Here is a 19,958-nt window from a genome sequence, read left to right as displayed (position 1 = left end):
TTTCTCTCTCTACTTAATGACTATCATGTGACTAGAGACGTCTTTCAGCTCCACATTATTACAGCTCTTTGCTCACAATGTTCAGTTTCTGTCTCAACACTCTGACTCAGCCCCTGTTGGCTCCAGATCTCTGAGACTCTATGCAACTCACAGTAAATAAATCTCAACAGGCTTTTTAACTATTCTAATGGGACTAATTGGCATTCATGAAGCAGTATCTTGCCTCTTCCCCTCACTGGCACAAACAGACCAGCTTTTAACCATAACTTAAACAGACCAACAGACAGCCAGGAGGCCCTGCCTGGTTCTAACATGACTTAAACAGACCAACAGACAGCCAGGAGACCCTGCCTGGTTCTAACATGACTTAAACAGACCAACAGACAGACAGGAGGCCCTGCCTGGTTCTAACATGACTTAAACAAATGTCAATATGCCTTGTACACTGTTGTTTAGGATAGTTATCATTGTTTTAGTTTACTGCGGAGCCCAAGTCCCACTCAACATGCCTCAGATACCTCTGTCCTACCTCCCACAAATGTGGTGACCTCATCCAGCATAACTAGTGCCTCCAGAGATGCAACCTCTCTTATTGTCACTCAGTGCCTGGGTTTACCTCTACTGTACCCGCACCCCACCATACCCGTCTGTACATTATGCCCTGAATCTATTCTACCGCGCCCAGAAATCTGCTCCTTTTATTCTCTGTCCCCAACGCACTAGACGACCAGTTCTTATAGCCTTTAGCCGTACCCTCATCCTACTCCTCCTCTGTTCCTCAGGTGATGTGGAGGTTAACCCAGGCCCTGCGTGTCGCCAGGCACTCCAATTTGTTGACTTCTGTAACCGAAAAAGCCTTGGGTTCATGCATGTTAACATCAGAAGCTTCCTCCCTAACTTTGTTTTACTCACTGCTTTAGCACACTACGCCAACCATGATGTCCTTGCCATGTCCGAATCCTGGCTTAGGAAGGCCACCAAAAATTCGGAGATTTCCATACCCAACTACAACATTTTCCGTCAAGATATAACTGCCAAAGGGGGAGGATTTGCAATTTACTCCAGAGATAGCCTGCAAAGTTCTGTCATACTTTCCAGGTCTATGCCTAAACAGTTTGAGTTTCTAATTAAAAAAATTAATCTCTCCAGAAATAAGTCTCACTGTTGCCGCCTGTTATAGACCCCCCTCAGCTCCCAGCTGTGCTCTGGACAACATATGTGAATTGATTGCCCCCCCCATCTATCGTCAGAGTTCGTACTGCTAGGTGACCTAAACTGGGATATGCTTAACACCCCAGCCATCCTACAATCTAAGCTTGATGCCCTCAATCTCACACAAATTATTAATGAACCCACCAGGTGTTGTACCCCAAATCCGTAAACACGGGCACCCTCATAGATATCATCCTGACCAACATGCCCTTTAAATACACCTCTGCTGTCTTCAATCAGGACCTCAGCGATCACTGCCTCATATCCTGCACCCGTAATGGGTTCGCGGTCAAACGACCACCCCTCATCACTATCAAACGCTCCCTAAAACACTTCAGCGAGCAGGCCTTTCTAATATTACCTGGCCCAGGTATCCTGGAAGGATATTGACCTCATCCCATCAGTCGAGGATGCCTGGTCGTTCTTTAAAAGTAATTTCCTCACCATCTTAAATAAGCAATGCCCTTTCAAAAAATCTAGAACTAAGAACAGATATAGCCCTTGGTTCACTTCAGACCTGACTGCCCTCGATCAGCACAATAACATTCTGTGGCGGACTGCATTAGCATTGAATAGTCTGCGCGATATGCTACTTTTCAGGGAAGTCAGGAACCAATACACGTAGTCAGTCAGGAAAGCTAAGGCCAGCTTTTTCAAACAGAAATTTGCATCCTGTAGCTCTAACTCCAAAAAGTTTTGGGACACTAAAGTCCATGGAGAATTAGAACACCTCCTCCCAGCTGCCCACTGCACTGAGGCTAGGAAACACTGTCACCACTGATAAATCCACTATAATCGATCATTTCAATAAGCATTTCTCTACGGCTGGCCATGCCTTCCTCCTGGCTACCCCAACCCCAGCCAACAGCTCAGCTCAGCACCCCCCCCCCCCCCCCCCCCGCAGCTACTTGCCCCAGCCTCCCCAGCTTCTTCTTCACCCAAATCAAGACAGCAGATGTTCTGAAAGAGCTGCAAAACCTGGACCCGTGCAAATCAGCTGGGCTAGACAACCTGGACCCTCTCTTTCTAAAATGATCTGCCAAAATTGTTGCAACCCCTCTGTTCAACCTCTTTTGTATCGTCCGAGATCCCTACAGATTCGAAAGCTGCCGCGGTCATCCCCCTCTTCAAAAGAGGGTGACACTCTAGACCCAAACTGTTATAGACCTATATCCATCCTGCCCTGCCTTTCTAAAGTCTTCGAAAGCCAAGTTAATTAACAGATCACTGACCATTTCGAATCCCACCGTACCTTCTCCACTGTGCAATCTGGTTTCCGAGCTGGTCATGGGTGCACCTCAGCCACGCTCAAGGTCCTAAACGATATCATAACCACCATCGATAAAAGACAGTACTGTGCAGCAGTCTTCATCGACCTGACCAAGGATTTCGACTCTGTCAATCACCGTATTCTTATCGGCAGACTCAACAGCCTTGGTTTCTCAAATGACTGCCTCGCCTGGTTCACCAACTACTTCTCAGATAGAGTTCAGTGTGTCAAATCGGAGGGCCTGTTGTCCGAACCTCTGGCAGTCTCTATGGGGATGCCACAGGGTTCAATTCTCAGGACGACTCTCTTCTCTGTATACATCAATGATGTCGCTCTTGCTGCGGGTGATTCCCTGATCCACCTCTATGCATGCGACACCATTCAGCATCACTACTCTGGACGGTTCTGACTTAGAATATGTGGACAACTACAAATACCTAGGTGTCTGGTTAGACTGTAAACTCTCCTTCCAGACTCATATTAAACATCTCCAATACAAATTAAATCTAGAATCTGCTTCCTATTTCGCAACAAAGCCTCCTTCACTCACACTGCCAAACATACCCTCGTAAAACTGACTATCCTACCGATCCTCGACTTCGGCGATGTCATATACAAAATAGCTTCCAACACTGTACTCAGCAAACTGGATGCAATCTATCACAGTGCTATCCGTTTTGTCACTAAAGCCCCTTATACCACCCACCACTGCGACCTGTATGCTCTAGTCGGCTGGCCCTCGCTACATATTCGTCGCCAGACCCACTGGCTCCAGGTCATCTATAAGTCTATGCTAGGTAAAGATCCACCTTACCTCAGCTCACTGGTCACGATAACAACACCCACCCGTAGCACGCGCTCCAGCAGGTATATCTCATTGGTCATCCCCAAAGCCAACACCTCCTTTGGCTGCCTTTCCTTCCAGTTCTCTGCTGCCATTGACTGGAACGAATTGCAAAAATCGCTGAAGCTGGAGACTTATATTTCCCTCACTAACTTTAAGCATCAGCTATCTGAGCAGCTAACCGATCGCTGCAGCTGTACACAGCCCATCTGTAAATAGCCCACCCAATCTACCTACCTCATCCCCATATTGTTTTTATTTACTTTTATGCTCTTTTGCACACCAGTATCACTATTTGCACATCACCATCTGCTCATCTATCACTCCAGTGTTAATCTGCTAAATTGCAGTTACTTCGCTACTATGGCCTATTTATTAAATTACCTCCTCATGCCATTTGCACACAGTGTATATAGACTTTTTTTCTTCTATTGTGTCATTGACTGTACGCTTGTTTATTCCATGTGTAACTCTGTGTTGTTGTTTGTGTCGCACTGCTTTGCTTTATCTTGGCCAGGTCGCAGTTGTAAATGAGAACTTGTTCTCAACTAGCCTACCTGGTTAAATAAAGGTGACGGACAGAATGATGAGGGCTGGTGTTGCTGTGGTACATGCAGCAACAGAGGAGACCTCTGAAACAATACACACTGGTTAAGTGGGCCCTGGTCAAAAGTAGTGCACTATATAGGCAATAGAGTGCCATGTTGGATGCATTCACAGGGTTCAGAAGCTGCATGGTATTTACCAGTGATGTTAATTGGGATGACGCAGGATGGGATGACTTGTGAGTCACTCTTCATCCTCTCCTGAGGTGTGGGCAGTGGGAGAACTCTGGACCAGTTAGTCTGCTTGTCCAGCGTGGAGGGAACGTTAGGGACAGGGTGCCGAGGTCGTTGGCCGAGACGGTCAGATGGAGCAGCCTGAAACAGACGGACAGTAAGTGGTGGTGAGGGTGAGGGGTTGGGTTATGGTTAAGGTTAGGTTAATGTAGCTGGGTTACAGCAGAGTTACATGCAGATGGTTAGGGTTATTGTCATTGATCCATAATAGTGATTTAATAAAAACATGATCACAGTTAGAAGTATCCTATAACATGCACAAAGACAACATTTGAACTATCTATAAAAAAAAAAAAAGTCAACTTCATGCAGGGCCATAACCTGAGACATAACTATAACACACAAAGACATTCATTGAGCACAACACATTTAGGTCTGGCATTGGAAGACAGTTCTTCCACAGTCAGAGGACCATCAGACAGAACACTACAGGACAGGTATCAATAGGATAGAAGAGATAAAGAGATAGATGTACTGTATGTAACTGATATACAGTACCAGTCAAAAGTTTGGACACACCTACTCATTCAAGGGTTTTTATTTTTACTATTTTCTACATTGTAAAATAGTGAAGAAATCAAAACTATGAAATAACACATATGGAATCATGTAGTAACCAAAAAAGTGTTAAATAAATCAAAATATATTTTATATTCTTCAAAGTAGCCACCCTTTGCCTTGATGGCAGATTTGCGCACTCTTGGCATTCTCTCAACCAGCTTCATGAGGTAGTCACCAGGAATGCATTTCAATAAACAGGTGTGCTTTGTTAAGTGTATTTGTGGAATTTCTTTCCTTCTTAATGCATTCAGTTGTGTTGTGACATGGTAGGGGTGGTATGGCAAGGTAGGGGTGGCATACAGTGATAGACCTATTTGGTAAAAGACCAAGTTAATATTATGGCAAGAACAGCTCAAATAAGCAAAGAGAAACAACAGTCCATCATCACTTTAAGACATGAAGGTCAGTCAATCTGGAAAATGTAAAATAACTTTGAACATTTCTTCAAGTGCAGTCGCAAAAACCATCAAGCGCTCTGATGAAACTGGCTCTCATAACGACCGCCACAGGAAAGGAAGACCCAGAGTTACCTCTGCTGCAGAGGATAAGTTCATTAGAGTTAACTGCACCTCAGAGTGCAGCCCAAATAAATGCTTCACAGAGTTCAAGTAACAGACACATCTCAACAACTGTTCAGAGGAGACAGCATGAAATCAGGTCTTCGTGGTCAAATTGCTGCAAAGTAACCACTACTAAAGGACACCAATAAGAAGACTTGCCTTGGGCCAAGAAACACAAGCAATGGACATTAGACCGGTGGAAATCTGTCAATGAGTGCAATTTGAGATTTATGGTTCCAACCACCATGTCTTTGTGAGAAGCAGAGTAGCTGAACGGATGACCTCCGTATGTGTGCTTCCCACCGTGAAGCATGGAGGAGGTGGCGTGATGGTGCTTTGCTGTGATTTATTTAGAATCCAAGGCACACTTAACCAGCATTGCTACCACAGCATTCTGCAGCGATACGCCATCCCATCTGGTTTGCGCTTAGTGTGACTATCATTTGTTTTTCAACAGGACAATGACCCCAACACACCTCCAGGCTGTGTAAGGGCTATTTGACCAAGGAGAGTGATGGAGTGCTGCATCAGATGACCTGGTCTCCCCAATCACCTGATCTCAACCCAATTGAGATGGTTTGGGATGAGTTGGACCGCAGAGTGAAGGAAAAGCAGCCAACTGCATGTCGCTCCGCTCCCCGTAACAAGCCGCTCCGCTCCCCGTAACAAGCCGCTCCGCTCCCCGTAACATACCGCTCTGCTCCCGAAAACAAGCCGCTCCGTAACAGGCCGCCCCGTAACATGCCGCCCCGTAACATGCCGCTCCGCTCCCCGTAACATGTCGCCCCGTAACATGCCGCTCCGCTCCCCGTAACATGCCGCTCCGCTCCCCGTAACATGCCGCCCCGTAACATGCCGCTCCGCTCCCCGTAACATGCCGCTCCGCTCCCCGTAACATGCCGCCCCGTAACATGCCGCTCCGCTCCCCGTAGCATGCCACCCCTCTCCCCGTAACATGCTGTCCTGCTCCCCGTAACATGCCGCTCCCGTAACAAGCCGCCGCTCCGCTCCCCGTAACAAGCCGCCGCTCCGCTCCCCGTAACAAGCCGCCGCTCCGCTCCCCGTAACAAGCCGCCGCTCCGCTCCCCTCCCCTCCCCGTAACATGCCGCTCCGCTCCCCGTAACATGCCGCTCCGTAACATGCCGCCCCGTAACATGCCGCCCCGTAACATGCCGCCCCGTAACATGCCGCCCCGTAACATGCCGCCCCTCTCCCCGCACCAAGTCGCTCCCCGCTACAAGCCGCGCCGTTCCCCGCAACAAGCCGCTCCGCTCCCCGCAACAAGCCACTCCACTCTCCCACTCCCCGTAACAAGCCGCGCAGCTCCCCATAACAAGCCGCCGCTCCGCTCCCCGTAACATGCTGCCCCGTAACATGCCGCTCCGCTCCCCGTAACAAGCCGCCACTCCGCTCCCCGTAACGAGCCGCCGCTCCACTCCCCGTAACGAGCCGCTCCGTAACATGCCGCCTCGTAACGTCGCCCCGTAACATGCCGCTCCGCTCCCCGTAACATGCCACCCCTCTCCCCATAACATGCCACCCCTCTCCCCGTAACATGCTGCCCCGTAACATGCCCCACCGCTCCCCGTAACAAGCCGCCGCTCCGCTCCCCGTAACAAGCCGCCGCGCCGCTCCCCGTAACAAGCCGCCGCGCCGCTCCCCGTAACAAGCCGCTCCGCCGCTCCCCGTAACAAGCCGCTCCGCTCAGCGTAACAAGCCGCTCCGCTGCCCGTACCATACCGCCCCGCTCCCCGTAACACACCTCCCTCCTGCTCCCCGTAACATACCGCTCCCCGGCAACAAGCCGCTCCGCCCTCCCGCTCCCCGTAACATACCGCTCCCCGTAATCCAAGATGGCGTAGCAGTTCAGACGTCCTCTACCCTCCTCTTGTCGTGTCCCGTGTATATATATATAAAAAAAAATCTTCACTTATCTTTTACATTTTTTCTTCTAAAAACTCAACCTCAAAGCACTCTCCTGCAACCCGCCTCACCAATTTAAAAAAGAAAGTATTATTTACCTCATCTGAATTCCACAACAGAAGCTAGCCAGAGGTTAGCCATTTTCACTGGCTAACGTTGGAGTTCAGCTAGCCACGGTTAGCTGTCCTCAGCTATCCATTAGCTCGAAAAGCTATCGCCAGTTTTTGTACAGCGCGACTCAGACCAGAGCATACCGGACCTATTCTCTCTCCTTTCCCCGATTTCTACCGCAGGCTCAGGACATTTACACCTGGATCTTGCAGCTAACTAGCTGCTACCTGAGTGACTATTGGCAACGTCGGTCACGGAATTAACACACATTATTACGGAGCTAGCCAGCTGAAGAGTTCCGTCAGCCACTCGTGGGCTTTTCCTGAGCTAGCCAGCTGAAGTGTCTCCTGGGCTACAATCACCTATCCTGACCCTTTTTACTGCCGATGCGGAGCCCCATCGGGTCTTCACGACTGGACCACCGACGTTATCTGCCCGAGGGAGTTATCCAACTGGCCCCTCTGTTGCGACGTAACCTGATCGCCCATCTGCGGCCGGCTAATCGTTAGCTGTCTTATCGGCTGCGATCTGAATAGGTCTATCGGACACTTTTCTTGGGCCACTATAACTAACTATTTTGCCAACTTGGACAGGTCCCCCCTTCCACACGGAACCCCACTAACCCACAGACGGAAACGCACGAGGTGGCTAAAAACAGACCTCCCTCCATCTTCCACCAGCTTGCTACCTATGGCCCGGCTAGCTGTCTGAATCTCACTGGACCCTTTGATCACTCGGCTAAGCATGCCTCTCCTTAATGTCAATATGCAATGTCCATTGCTGTTCTGGTTAGTGTTTATTGGCTTATTTCACTGTAGAGCCTCTAGCCCTGCTCATTATACCTTATCCAACCTCTCAGTTCCTCCACCCTCACATGCTATGACATCTTCTGGTTTCAATGATGTTTCTAGAGACTATATCTCTCTCATAATCACTAAATGCCTAGGTTTACCTCCTCTGTACTCACATCCCACCATACCTTTGTCTGTACATTATACCTTGAAGCTATTTTATCGGCCCCAGAAACCTGCTCCTTTTTCTCTCTATTCTGGACGTCACAGACGACCAATTCTTATAGCTTTTAGCCGTACCCTCATACTTATTCTTCTCTGCTCCTCTGGGGATGTAGAGGTGAATCCAGGCCCTGCAGTGCCTGGCTCCACTCCTACTCCCCAGGCGCTCTCTTTTGATGACTTCTGTAACCGTTATAGCCTTGGTTTCATGCATGTTAACATTAGAAGCCTCCTCCCTAAGTTTGTTTTATTCACTGCTTTAGCACACTCTGCCAACCCAGATGTCCTAGCTGTGTCTGAATCTTGGCTTAGGAAGTCCACCAAAAACTCTGAAATCTTCATCCCTAACTACAACGTTTTCAGACAAGATAGAACGACCAAAGGGGGCGGTGTTGCAATCTACTGCAGAGATAGCCTGCAGAGTTCTGTCCTACTATCCAGGTCTGTACCCAAACAATTTGAACTTCTACTTTTAAAAATCCACCTCTCCAAAAACAAGTCTCTCACCGTTGCCGCCTGCTATAGACCCCCCTCGGCCCCTAGCTGTGCTCTGGACACCATATGTGAACTGATTGCCCCCCATCTATCTTCAGAGCTCGTGCTACTAGGTGACATAAACTGGGACATGCTTAACACCCCAGCCATCCTACAATCCAAGCTTGATGCCCTCAATCTCACACAAATTATTAATGAACCCACCAGGTACAACCCCAAAGCCGCAAACACTGGCACCCTCATAGATATCATCCTAACCAACGTGCCCTCTAAATACACCTCTGCTGTTTTCAACCAAGATCTCAGCGATCACTGCCTCATTGCCTGCACCCGTAATGGGTCAGCGGTCAAACGACCTCCACTCATCACTGTCAAACGCTCCCTGAAACATTTCAACGAGCAAGCCTTTCTAGTCGACCTGGCCCTGGTATCCTGGAAGGATATTGACCTCATCCCGTCAGTAGAGGATGCCTGGTTATTTTTTTTAAATGGCTTCCTCACCATCTTAAATAAGCATGCCCCTTTCAAGAAATTTAGAACCAGGAACAGATATAGCCCTTGGTTCTCCCCAGACCTGACTGCCCTTAACCTGTTAGGGCTAGGGGGCAGTATTGACACGGCCGGATAAAAAAAACGTACCCGATTTAATCTGGTTACTACTCCTGCCCAGTAACTAGAATATGCATATAATTATTGGCTTTGGATAGAAAACACCCTAAAGTTTCTAAAACTGTTGAATGGTGTCTGTGAGTATAACAGAACTCATATGGCAGGCCAAAACCTGAGAAGATTCCATGCAGGAAGTGGCCTGTCTGACAAGTTGTTGTTCATCTTGGCTCTTTTTATTGAAGACTGAGGATCTTTGCTATAACGTGACACTTCCTACGGCTCCCATAGGCTCTCAGAGCCAGGGAAAAAGCGGAATGATATCGAGGCAGCCTCTGGCTGAAACACATTATCGCGTTTGGCAAGTGGCCGATCAGAGTACTATGGGCTTAGGCGCATGCCCGAGTCGACCCCATGCTTTATTTTCTTTCGTCTGTTTACCTAAACGCAGATTCCCGGTCAGAATATTATCGCTTTTTTATGAGAAAAATTGCATTGTTAAACAGCGGTTGACATGCTTCGAAGTACGGTAATGGAATATTTAGAATTTTTTTGTCACGAAATGCGCCATGCTCGTCACCCTTATTTACCCTTTCGGATAGTGTCTTGAACGCACGAACAAAACGCCGCTATTTGGATATAACAATGGATTATTTGGGACCAAACCAACATTTGTTATTGAAGTAGAAGTCCTGGGAGTGCATTCTGACGAAGAACAGCAAAGGTAATAACATTTTTCTTATAGTAAATCTGACTTTGGTGAGTGCTAAACTTGCTGGGTGTCTAAATAGCTAGCCCTGTGATGCCGGGCTATCTACTGAGAATATTGCAAAATGTGCTTTCACCGACAAGCTATTTTAAAATCGGACATATCGAGTGCATAGAGTTCTGTATGTATAATTCTTAAAATAATTGTTATGTTTTTTTGTGAACGTTTATCGTGAGTAATTTAGTAAATTCACCGGCAGTGTTCGGTGGGAATGCTAGTCACATGCTAGTAACATGCTAATGTAAAAAGCTGGTTTTTGATATAAATATGAACTTGATTGAACAAAACATGCATGTATTGTATAACATAATGTCCTAGGTGTGTCATCTGATGAAGATCATCAAAGGTTAGTGCTGCATTTAGCTGTGGTTTGGGTTTATGTGACATTATATGCCAGCTTGAAAAATGGGTGTCTGATTATTTCTGGCTGGGTACTCTGCTGACATAATCTAATGTTTTGCTTTCGCTGTAAAGCCTTTTTGAAATCGGACAATGTGGTTAGATTAACGAGAGTCTTGTCTTTAAAATGCTGTAAAATAGTCATATGTTTGAAAAATGGAAGTTTTCGGATTTTAGAGGAATTTGTATTTCGCGCCACGCCCATCATTGGATATTGGTGCAGGTGTTCCGCTAGCGGAACGTCTAGATGTAAGAGGTTAACGAGAGTCTTGTCTTAAAAATGGCGTAAAATAGTCATATGTTTGAAAAATTGAAGTTTTTGCATTTTTGAGGTTTTTGAATAACGCGCCATAGAGGTTAACCAACACAAAAATATCCTGTGGCGTTCTGCATTAGCATCGAACTGCCCCCGCGATATGCAACTTTTCAGGGAAGTTAGAAACCAATATACACAGGCAGTTAGAAACGCCAAGGCTAGCTTTTTCAAACAGAAATTTGCTTCCTGCAACTCAAACTCTAAAAAGTTCTGGGACATTGTAAAGTCCATGGAGAATAAGAACACCTCCTCCCAACTGCCCACTGCACTGAGGATAGGAAACTCTGTCACCACCGATAAGCCCACTATAATTGAGAATTTCAATAAGCATTTTTCTACGGCTGGCCATGCTTTCCACCTAACTACCCCAATGCATTCAACAGCACTACACTCCCCACAGCTACTCGCCCAAGCCTCCCCCATTTCTCCTTCTCCCAAATCCATTTAGCTGATGTTCTGAAAGAGCTGCAAAATCTGGACCCCTACAAATCAGCTGGGCTTGACAATCTGGACCCTTTCTTTCTAAAATTATCTGCCGAAATTATTGCAACCCCTATTACTAGCCTGCCCAGTTGGATGGGCTGTTTACAGATGGGCTATGTACAGGTACAGTGATCGGTAAGCTGCTCTGACAGCTGATGCTTAAAGTTAGCGAGGGAGATACAAGTCTCCAGTTTCAGTGATTTTTGTAACTCGTTCCAGTCATTGGCAGCAGAGAACTGGAAGGAAAGGCAGCCAAAGGAAGTGTTGGCTTTGGGGATGACCAGTGAAATATACCTGCTGGAGCACGTGCTACGGGTGGGTGCTGCTATGGTGACCAGGGAGCTGAGGTAAGGTGGATCTTTACCTAGCAAAGACTTATAGATGACCTGGAGCCAGTGGGTCTGGCGACGAATATGTAGTGAGGGCCAGCCAACGAGAGCATACAGGTCGCAGTGGTGGGTAGTATATGGGGCTTTGGTGACAAAACGGATGGAACTGTGATAGACTACATCCAATTTGCTGAGTAGAGTGTTGGGGCTATTTTGTAAATTACATCGCCGAAGTCAAGGATCGGTAGGATAGTCAGTTTTACGAGGGTATGTTTGGCGGCATGAGTGAAGGAGGCTTTGTTGCGAAATAGGAAGCCAATTCTAGATTTATTTTGGATTGGAGATGCTTAATGTGAGTCTGGAAGGAGAGTTTACAGTCTAACCAGAAACCTAGGTATTTGTAGTTGTCCACATATTCTAGGTCAGAACCGTCCAGAGTAGTGATGCTAGGCGGGTGGGTGCGGGCAGCAATAGGTTGAAGAGCATGCATTTAGTTTTACTAGCATTTAAATGCAGTTGGAGGCCACGGAAGGAGTGTTGTATGGCGTTGAAGCTCGTTTGGAGGTTTGTTAGCACAGTGTCCAAAGAAGGGCCAGATGTATACAGAATGGTGTCGTCTGCGTAGAGGTGGATCAGAGAATCACCAGCAGCAAGAGCGACATCATTGATATACCGTGGGGCAAAAAAGTATTGTCAGCCACCAATTGTGCAAGTTCTCCCACTTAAAAGATGAGAGGCCTGTAATTTTCATCATAGGTACACTTCAACTATGACAGACAAAATGAGAAAAAAAATCCAGAAAATCACATTGTAGGATTTTTAATGAATTTATTTGCAAATTATGGTGGAAAATAAGTATTTGGTCAATAACAAAAGTTTCTCAATACTTTGTTATATACCCTTTGTTGGCAATGACACAGGTCAAACGTTTTCTGTAAGTCTTCACAAGGTTTTCACACACTGTTGCTGGTATTTTGGCCCATTCCTCCATGCAGATCTCCTCTAGAGCAGTGATGTTTTGGGGCTGTCGCTGGGCAACACAGACTTGTTTGGGATCATTGTCATGCTGAAAGACCCAGCCACGTTTCATCTTCAATGCCCTTGCTGATGGAAGGAGGTTTTCACTCAAAATCTCACGATACATGGCCCCATTCATTCTTTCCTTTACACGGATCAGTCGTCCTGGTCCCTTTGCAGAAAAACAGCCCCAAAGCATGATGTTTCCACCCCCATGCTTCACAGTAGGTATGGTGTTCTTTGGATGCAACTCAGCATTCTTTGTCCTCCAAACACGACGAGTTGAGTTTTTACAAAAAATTTATATTTTGGTTTCATCTGACCATATGACATTCTCCCAATCCTCTTCTGGATCATCCAAATGCTCTCTAGCAAACTTCAGACGGGCCTGGACATGTACTGGCTTAAGCAGGGGGACACGTCTGGCACTGCAGGATTTGAGTCCCTGGCGGCGTAGTGTGTTACTGATGGTAGGCTTTGTTACTTTGGTCCCAGCTCTCTGCAGGTCATTCACTAGGTCCCCCCGTGTGCTTCTGGGATTTTTGCTCATCGTTCTTGTTATCATTTTGACCCCATGGGGTGAGATCTTGTGTGGAGCCCCAGTTCGAGGGAGATTATCAGTGGTCTTGTATGTCTTCCATTTCCTAATAATTGCTCCCACAGTTGATTTCTTCAAACCAAGCTGCTTACCTACTGCAGATTCAGTCTTCCCAGCCTGGTGCAGGTCTACAATTTTGTTTCTGGTGTCCTTTGACAGCTCTTTGGTCTGGCCATAGTGGAGTTTGGAGTGTGACTGTTTGAGGTTGTGGACAGGTGTCTTTTATACTTATAACAAGTTCAAACAGGTGCCATTAATACAGGTAACGAGTGGAGGACAGAGGAGCCTCTTAAAAGAAGAAGTTACAGGTCTATGAGAACCAGAAATCTAGCTTGTTTGTAGGTGACCAAATACTTATTTTCCACCATAATTTGCAAATAAAATTTATTAAAAATCCTACAATGTGATTTTCTGGATTTTTTTCTTCTCATTTTGTCTGTCATAGTTGACGTGTACCTATGATGAAAATTACAGGCCTCTCTCATCTTTTTAAGTGGGAGAACTTGCACAATTGGTGGCTGACTAAATACTTTTTTGCCCCACTGTATACATAGAAGAGAGTCGGGCCCGAGAATTGAATCCTGTGGCACCCCCATAGAGACTGCCAAGAGGTCGAGACAAGAGGACCTCCGATTTGAAACACTGAACTCTGTCTGAGAAGTAGTTGGTGAAACAGGCGTGGAAGTTATTTGAGAAGCCAAGGCTATGGAGTCTGCCGATAAGAATGCGGGGATTTACAGTGACATACCACTCTCCTCTACTATACCACTCTCCTCTACTCCCCATACTATACCACTCTCCTCTACTCCCCATACTATACCACTCTCCTCTACTCCCCATACTATACCACTCTCCTCTATTCCCCATACTATACCACTCTCCTCATACTATACCACTCTCCTCTACTCCTCATACTATACCACTCTCCTCTCCTCCCCATACTATACCACTCTCCTCTACTATACCACTCTCCTCTACTCCCCATACTATACCACTCTCCTCTACTCCCCATACTATACCACTCTCCTCAACTCCCCATACTATACCACTCTCCTCTATCCCCATACTATACACCTCCTCCCCTAACTACCTCCTCTCCTCCCCATACTATACCACTCTCCTCTCCTCCCCATACTATACCACTCTCCTCTCCTCCCCATACTATACCACTCTCCTCTCCTCCCCATACTATACCACTCTCCTCTCCTCCCCATACTATACCACTCTCCTCCCTCCCCATACTATACCACTCTCCTCTCCTCCCCATACTATACCACTCTCCTCTACTCCCCATACTATACCACTCTCCTCTACTATACCACTCTCCTCTACTCCCCATACTATACCACTCTCCTCTACTCCCCATACTATACCATTCTCCTCTACCACTCTCCTCTACTCCCCATACTATACCACTCTCCTCAACTCCCCATACTATACCACTCTCCTCTACTCCCCATACTATACCACTCTCCTCTACTCCCCATACTATACCACTCTCCTCTCCTCCCCATACTATACCACTCTCCTCTCCTCCCCATACTATACCACTCTCCTCTCCTCCCCATACTATACCACTCTCCTCTCCTCCCCATACTATACCACTCTCCTCTCCTCCCCATACTATACCACTCTCCTCTCCTCCCCATACTATACCACTCTCCTCTCCTCCCCATACTATACCACTCTCCTCTACTCCCCATACTATACCACTCTCCTCTACTCCCCATACTATACCACTCTCCTCTACTATACCACTCTCCTCTACTCCCCATACTATACCACTCTCCTCTACTCCCCATACTATACCATTCTCCTCTACCACTCTCCTCTACTCCCCATACTATACCACTCTCCTCAACTCCCCATACTATACCACTCTCCTCTACTCCCCATACTATACCACTCTCCTCTCCTCCCCATACTATACCACTCTCCTCTCCTCCCCATACTATACCACTCTCCTCTCCTCCCCATACTATACCACTCTCCTCTCCTCCCCATCTATACCACTCTCCTTTACTCCCCATTCTATACCACTCCTCCCTTACCCATACATACCACTCCTCCACTCCTCCCCACTACACCTCCACACCCCCATACTATACCACTCTCCTCCCCATTCTATACCACTCTCCTTTACTCCCCATACTATACCACTCTCCTCTCCTCCCCATACTATACCACTCTCCTCTACTCCCCATACTATACCACTCTCCCCATCTACCCTCCCCATCGACCACTCTCCTCTACTCCCCATACTATACCACTCTCCTCTCCATACCACTCTACATTCTATACCACTCTCCTTTACTCCCCATACTATACCACTCTCTTCTACTCCCCATACTATACCACTCTCCTCTCCTCCCCATACTATACCACTCTCCTCTCCTCCCCATACTATACCACTCTCCTCTACTCCCCATACTATACCACTCTCCCCATACTAGACCACTCTCCCCATACTAGACCACTCTCCTCTACTCCCCATACTATACCACTCTCCTCTCCATACCACTCTACATTCTATACCACTCTCCTTTACTCCCCATACTATACCACTCTCCTCTACTCCCCATACTATACCACTCTCCTCTACTCCCCATACTATAGCACTCTCCTCTACTCCCCATACTATACCACTCTCCTCTACTCCCCATACTATACCACTCTCCTCTCCTCCCCATACTATACCACTCTCCTCTCCTCCCCATACTATACCACTCTCCTCCCCATACTATACCACTCTCCTCCCCATACTATACCACTCTCCTCCCCATACTATACCACTCTCCTCCCCATACTATACCACTCTCCTCCCCATACTATACCACTCTCCTCCCCATACTATACCACTCTCCTCCCATACTATACCACTCTCCTCATACTATACCACTCTCCTCATACTATACCACTCTCCTCTACTCCCCATACTATACCACTCTCCTCTACTCCCCATACCATACCACTCTCCTCTACTCCCCATACCATACCACTCTCTTCTACTCCCCATACCATACCACTCTCCTCTACTCCCCATACTATACCACTCTCCTCCCCATACTATACCACTCTCCTCCCCATACTATACCACTCTCCTCATACTATACCACTCTCCTCATACTATACCACTCTCCTCATACTATACCACTCTCCTCATACTATACCACTCTCCTCATACTATACCACTCTCCTTTACCACTCTCCTCTACTCCCCATACTATACCACTCTCCTCTACTCCCCATACTATACCACTCTCTTCTACTCCCCATACTATACCACTCTCCTCTACTCCCCATACTATACCACTCTCCTCTATTCCCCATACTATACCACTCTCCTCATACTATACCACTCTCCTCTACTCCCTATACTATACCACTCTCCTTTACCACTCTCCTCTACTCCCCATACTATACCACTCTCCTCTACTCCCCATACTATACCACTCTCCTCTACTCCCCATACTAGACCACTCCCCATACTATACCACTCTCCCCATACTATACCACTCTCCTCTACTCCCCATACTATACCACTCCCTACTCCCCATACTATACCACTCTACTCCCCATACTATACCACTCTACTCCCCATACTATACCACTCTCCTCTATTCCACATACTATACCACTCTCCTCCCCATACTATACCACTCTCCTCCCCATACTATACCACTCTACTCCCCATACTATACCACTCTCCTCCCCATACTATACCACTCTCCTCTACTCCCCATACTATACCACTCTCCTCTACTCCCATACTATACCACTCTCCTCCCCATACTATACCACTCTCCTCCCCATACTATACCACTCTACTCCCCATACTATACCACTCTCCCCATACTATACCACTCTCCCCATACTATACCACTCTCCCCATACTATACCACTCTCCTCTACTCCCCATACTATACCACTCTCCTCTACTCCCCATACTATACCACTCTCCTCTACTCCCCATACTATACCACTCTCCTCTATTCCCCATACTATACCACTCTCCCTTACTCCCCATACTATACCACTCTCCTCTTCTCCCCATACTATACCACTCTCCTCCCATACTATACCACTCTACTCCCCATACTATACCACTCTCCTCCCCATACTATACCACTCTCCTCTACTCCCCATACTATACCACTCTCCCTTACTCCCCATACTATACCACTCTCCTCCCCATACTATACCACTCTACTCCCCATACTATACCACTCTACTCCCCATACTATACCACTCTCCCCATACTATACCACTCTCCCCATACTATACCACTCTCCTCTACTCCCCATACTATACCACTCTCCTCTACTCCCCATACTATACCACTCTCCTCTACTCCCCATACTATACCACTCTCCTCTATTCCCCATACTATACCACTCTCCCTTACTCCCCATACTATACCACTCTCCTCTTCTCCCCATACTATACCACTCTCCTCCCCATACTATACCACTCTCCTCTACTCCCCATACTATACCACTCTCCCTTACTCCCCATACTATACCACTCTCCTCCCCATACTATACCACTCTCCTCCCCATACTATACCAATCTCCTCCCCATACTATACCACTCTCCTCTCCTCCCCATACTATACCACTCTCCTCTCCTCCCCATACTATACCACTCTCCTCTCCTCCCCATACTATACCACTCTCCTCTCCTCCCCATACTATACCACTCTCCTCTCCTCCCCATACTATACCACTCTCCTCTCCTCCCCATACTATACCACTCTCCTCCCCATACTATACCACTCTCCTCCCCATACTATACCACTCTCATCCCCATACTATACCACTCTCCTCCCCATACTATAGCACTCTCCCCCCCATACTATAGCACTCTCCCCATACTATAGCACTCTCCTCTACTCCCCATTCTATACCACTCTCCTTTACCACTCTCCTCTCCTCCCCATACTATACCACTCTCCTCTACTCCCCATACTATACCACTCTCCTCTCCTCCCCATACTATACCACTCTCCTCTCCTCCCCATACTATACCACTCTCCTCTCCTCCCCATACTATACCACTCTCCTCTACTCCCCATACTATACCACTCTCCTCTCCTTCCCATACTATACCACTCTCCTCTACTCCCCATACTATACCACTCTCCTCTACTCCCCATACTATACCACTCTCCTCTACTCCCCATACTATACCACTCTCCTCTCCTCCCCATACTATACCACTCTCCTCTACTCCCCATACTATACCACTCTCCCCACACTATACCACTCTCCCCATACTATACCACTCTCCCCATACTATACCACTCTCCCCATACTATACCACTCTCCCCATACTATACCACTCTCCTCTCCTCCCCATACTATACCACTCTCCTCTCCTCCCCATACTATACCACTCTCCCCTCCTCCCCATACTATACCACTCTCCTCTCCTCCCCATACTATACCACTCTCCTCTACTCCCCATACTATACCACTCTCCTCTCCTTCCCATACTATACCACTCTCCTCTACTCCCCATACTATACCACTCTCCTCTACTCCCCATACTATACCACTCTCCTCTCCTCCCCATACTATACCAATCTCCTCTCCTCCCCATACTATACCACTCTCCTCTCCTCCCCATACTATACCACTCTCCTCTCCTCCCCATACTATACCACTCTCCCCACACTATACCACTCTCCCCATACTATACCACTCTCCCCATACTATACCACTCTCCTCTCCTCCCCATACTATACCACTCTCCTCTCCTCCCCATACTATACCACTCTCCCCTCCTCCCCATACTATACCACTCTCCTCTCCTCCCCATACTATACCACTCTCCTCCCCATACTATACCACTATCATTTTCCCTCTTTCTGGCTGCCCTCACCTTCCCTTCTAAGTTCCAGTTTGTTAATTTGTCATGTACACGTGATGTACATGTAGTACACGTGATGTACATGTAGTACACGTGATGTACATGTAGTACACGTGATGTACATGTAGTACACAGTGCAATGAAATGCTAACTGTCAGGTTAATCTCTTGACAATGCAACAACAATAGAACAAATATTTAGCTGAGTGAAGAAAAACAGTAATGCAAATAAAAGCTCAATGAATTAATTTCACAGATGTAATAATGTGCAGCTTTTTTAAAATGACAAATAGTTGCATAGCCTATATGAAAATAACAGACATGAGCCAAGCGTATTTACCTGTAGAACAGAATAAGTTATAAGACCTCCATTTAGTCAGTTCTACCACCTCAACATTGGCCATTTTAAACGGGGTTAAATATGAAGTTGTAGTAAAGTTCAGCTTCCTTCCATAGGGGGCACCGTGCTGCGGTCAGAAGATGGGCGCTTCAGTCAGAAAAACCTTCTGGGACGTGAGATGTCATCCAATCACATCAGGTACCATGTCACTCCAGGGGGCTTTCTGCAGTGTGAATGCTACTGCCTAGCACAGTATATTGGATTGTTTAAGTCATACAAATGTGTCAGTAAAACATTTGTTTTAAATACTGCATAGTGTGGTTATGGAAACTCAAAACAGACTTTACATTTTTTTTAATTAATAAAAAATGTTCACCATCAAAAGGTTTTGGGCTAGACCAA

General features: G+C 47.0%; 1 protein-coding gene across 6 annotated transcripts in view; it reads right to left on the bottom strand.

The window, feature by feature from the left end:
- The window catches only part of LOC106574160 (actin remodeling regulator NHS), a 110,277-nt gene that overhangs the window by 40,814 nt on the left and 49,505 nt on the right, over positions 1–19,958 (bottom strand). For all 6 annotated transcript variants that reach the window (XR_006759792.2, XM_045697530.2, XM_045697533.2 and 3 more), the window contains one exon: positions 4,072–4,246. Coding sequence is in view for 5 of the 6 variants with exons in the window: in XM_045697530.2 (XP_045553486.2) it covers positions 4,072–4,246 (175 nt within the window). In the remaining variant the exon portion in view is untranslated. The remainder of the gene's footprint in view (positions 1–4,071; positions 4,247–19,958) is intronic.

This window comes from Salmo salar, chromosome 16 (assembly GCF_965601325.2).
Source record: "Salmo salar chromosome 16, fSalSal1, whole genome shotgun sequence".
Classification (NCBI taxonomy): Eukaryota; Metazoa; Chordata; class Actinopteri; order Salmoniformes; family Salmonidae; genus Salmo; species Salmo salar.
This window is presented reverse-complemented; position numbering and strand designations above follow the sequence as displayed.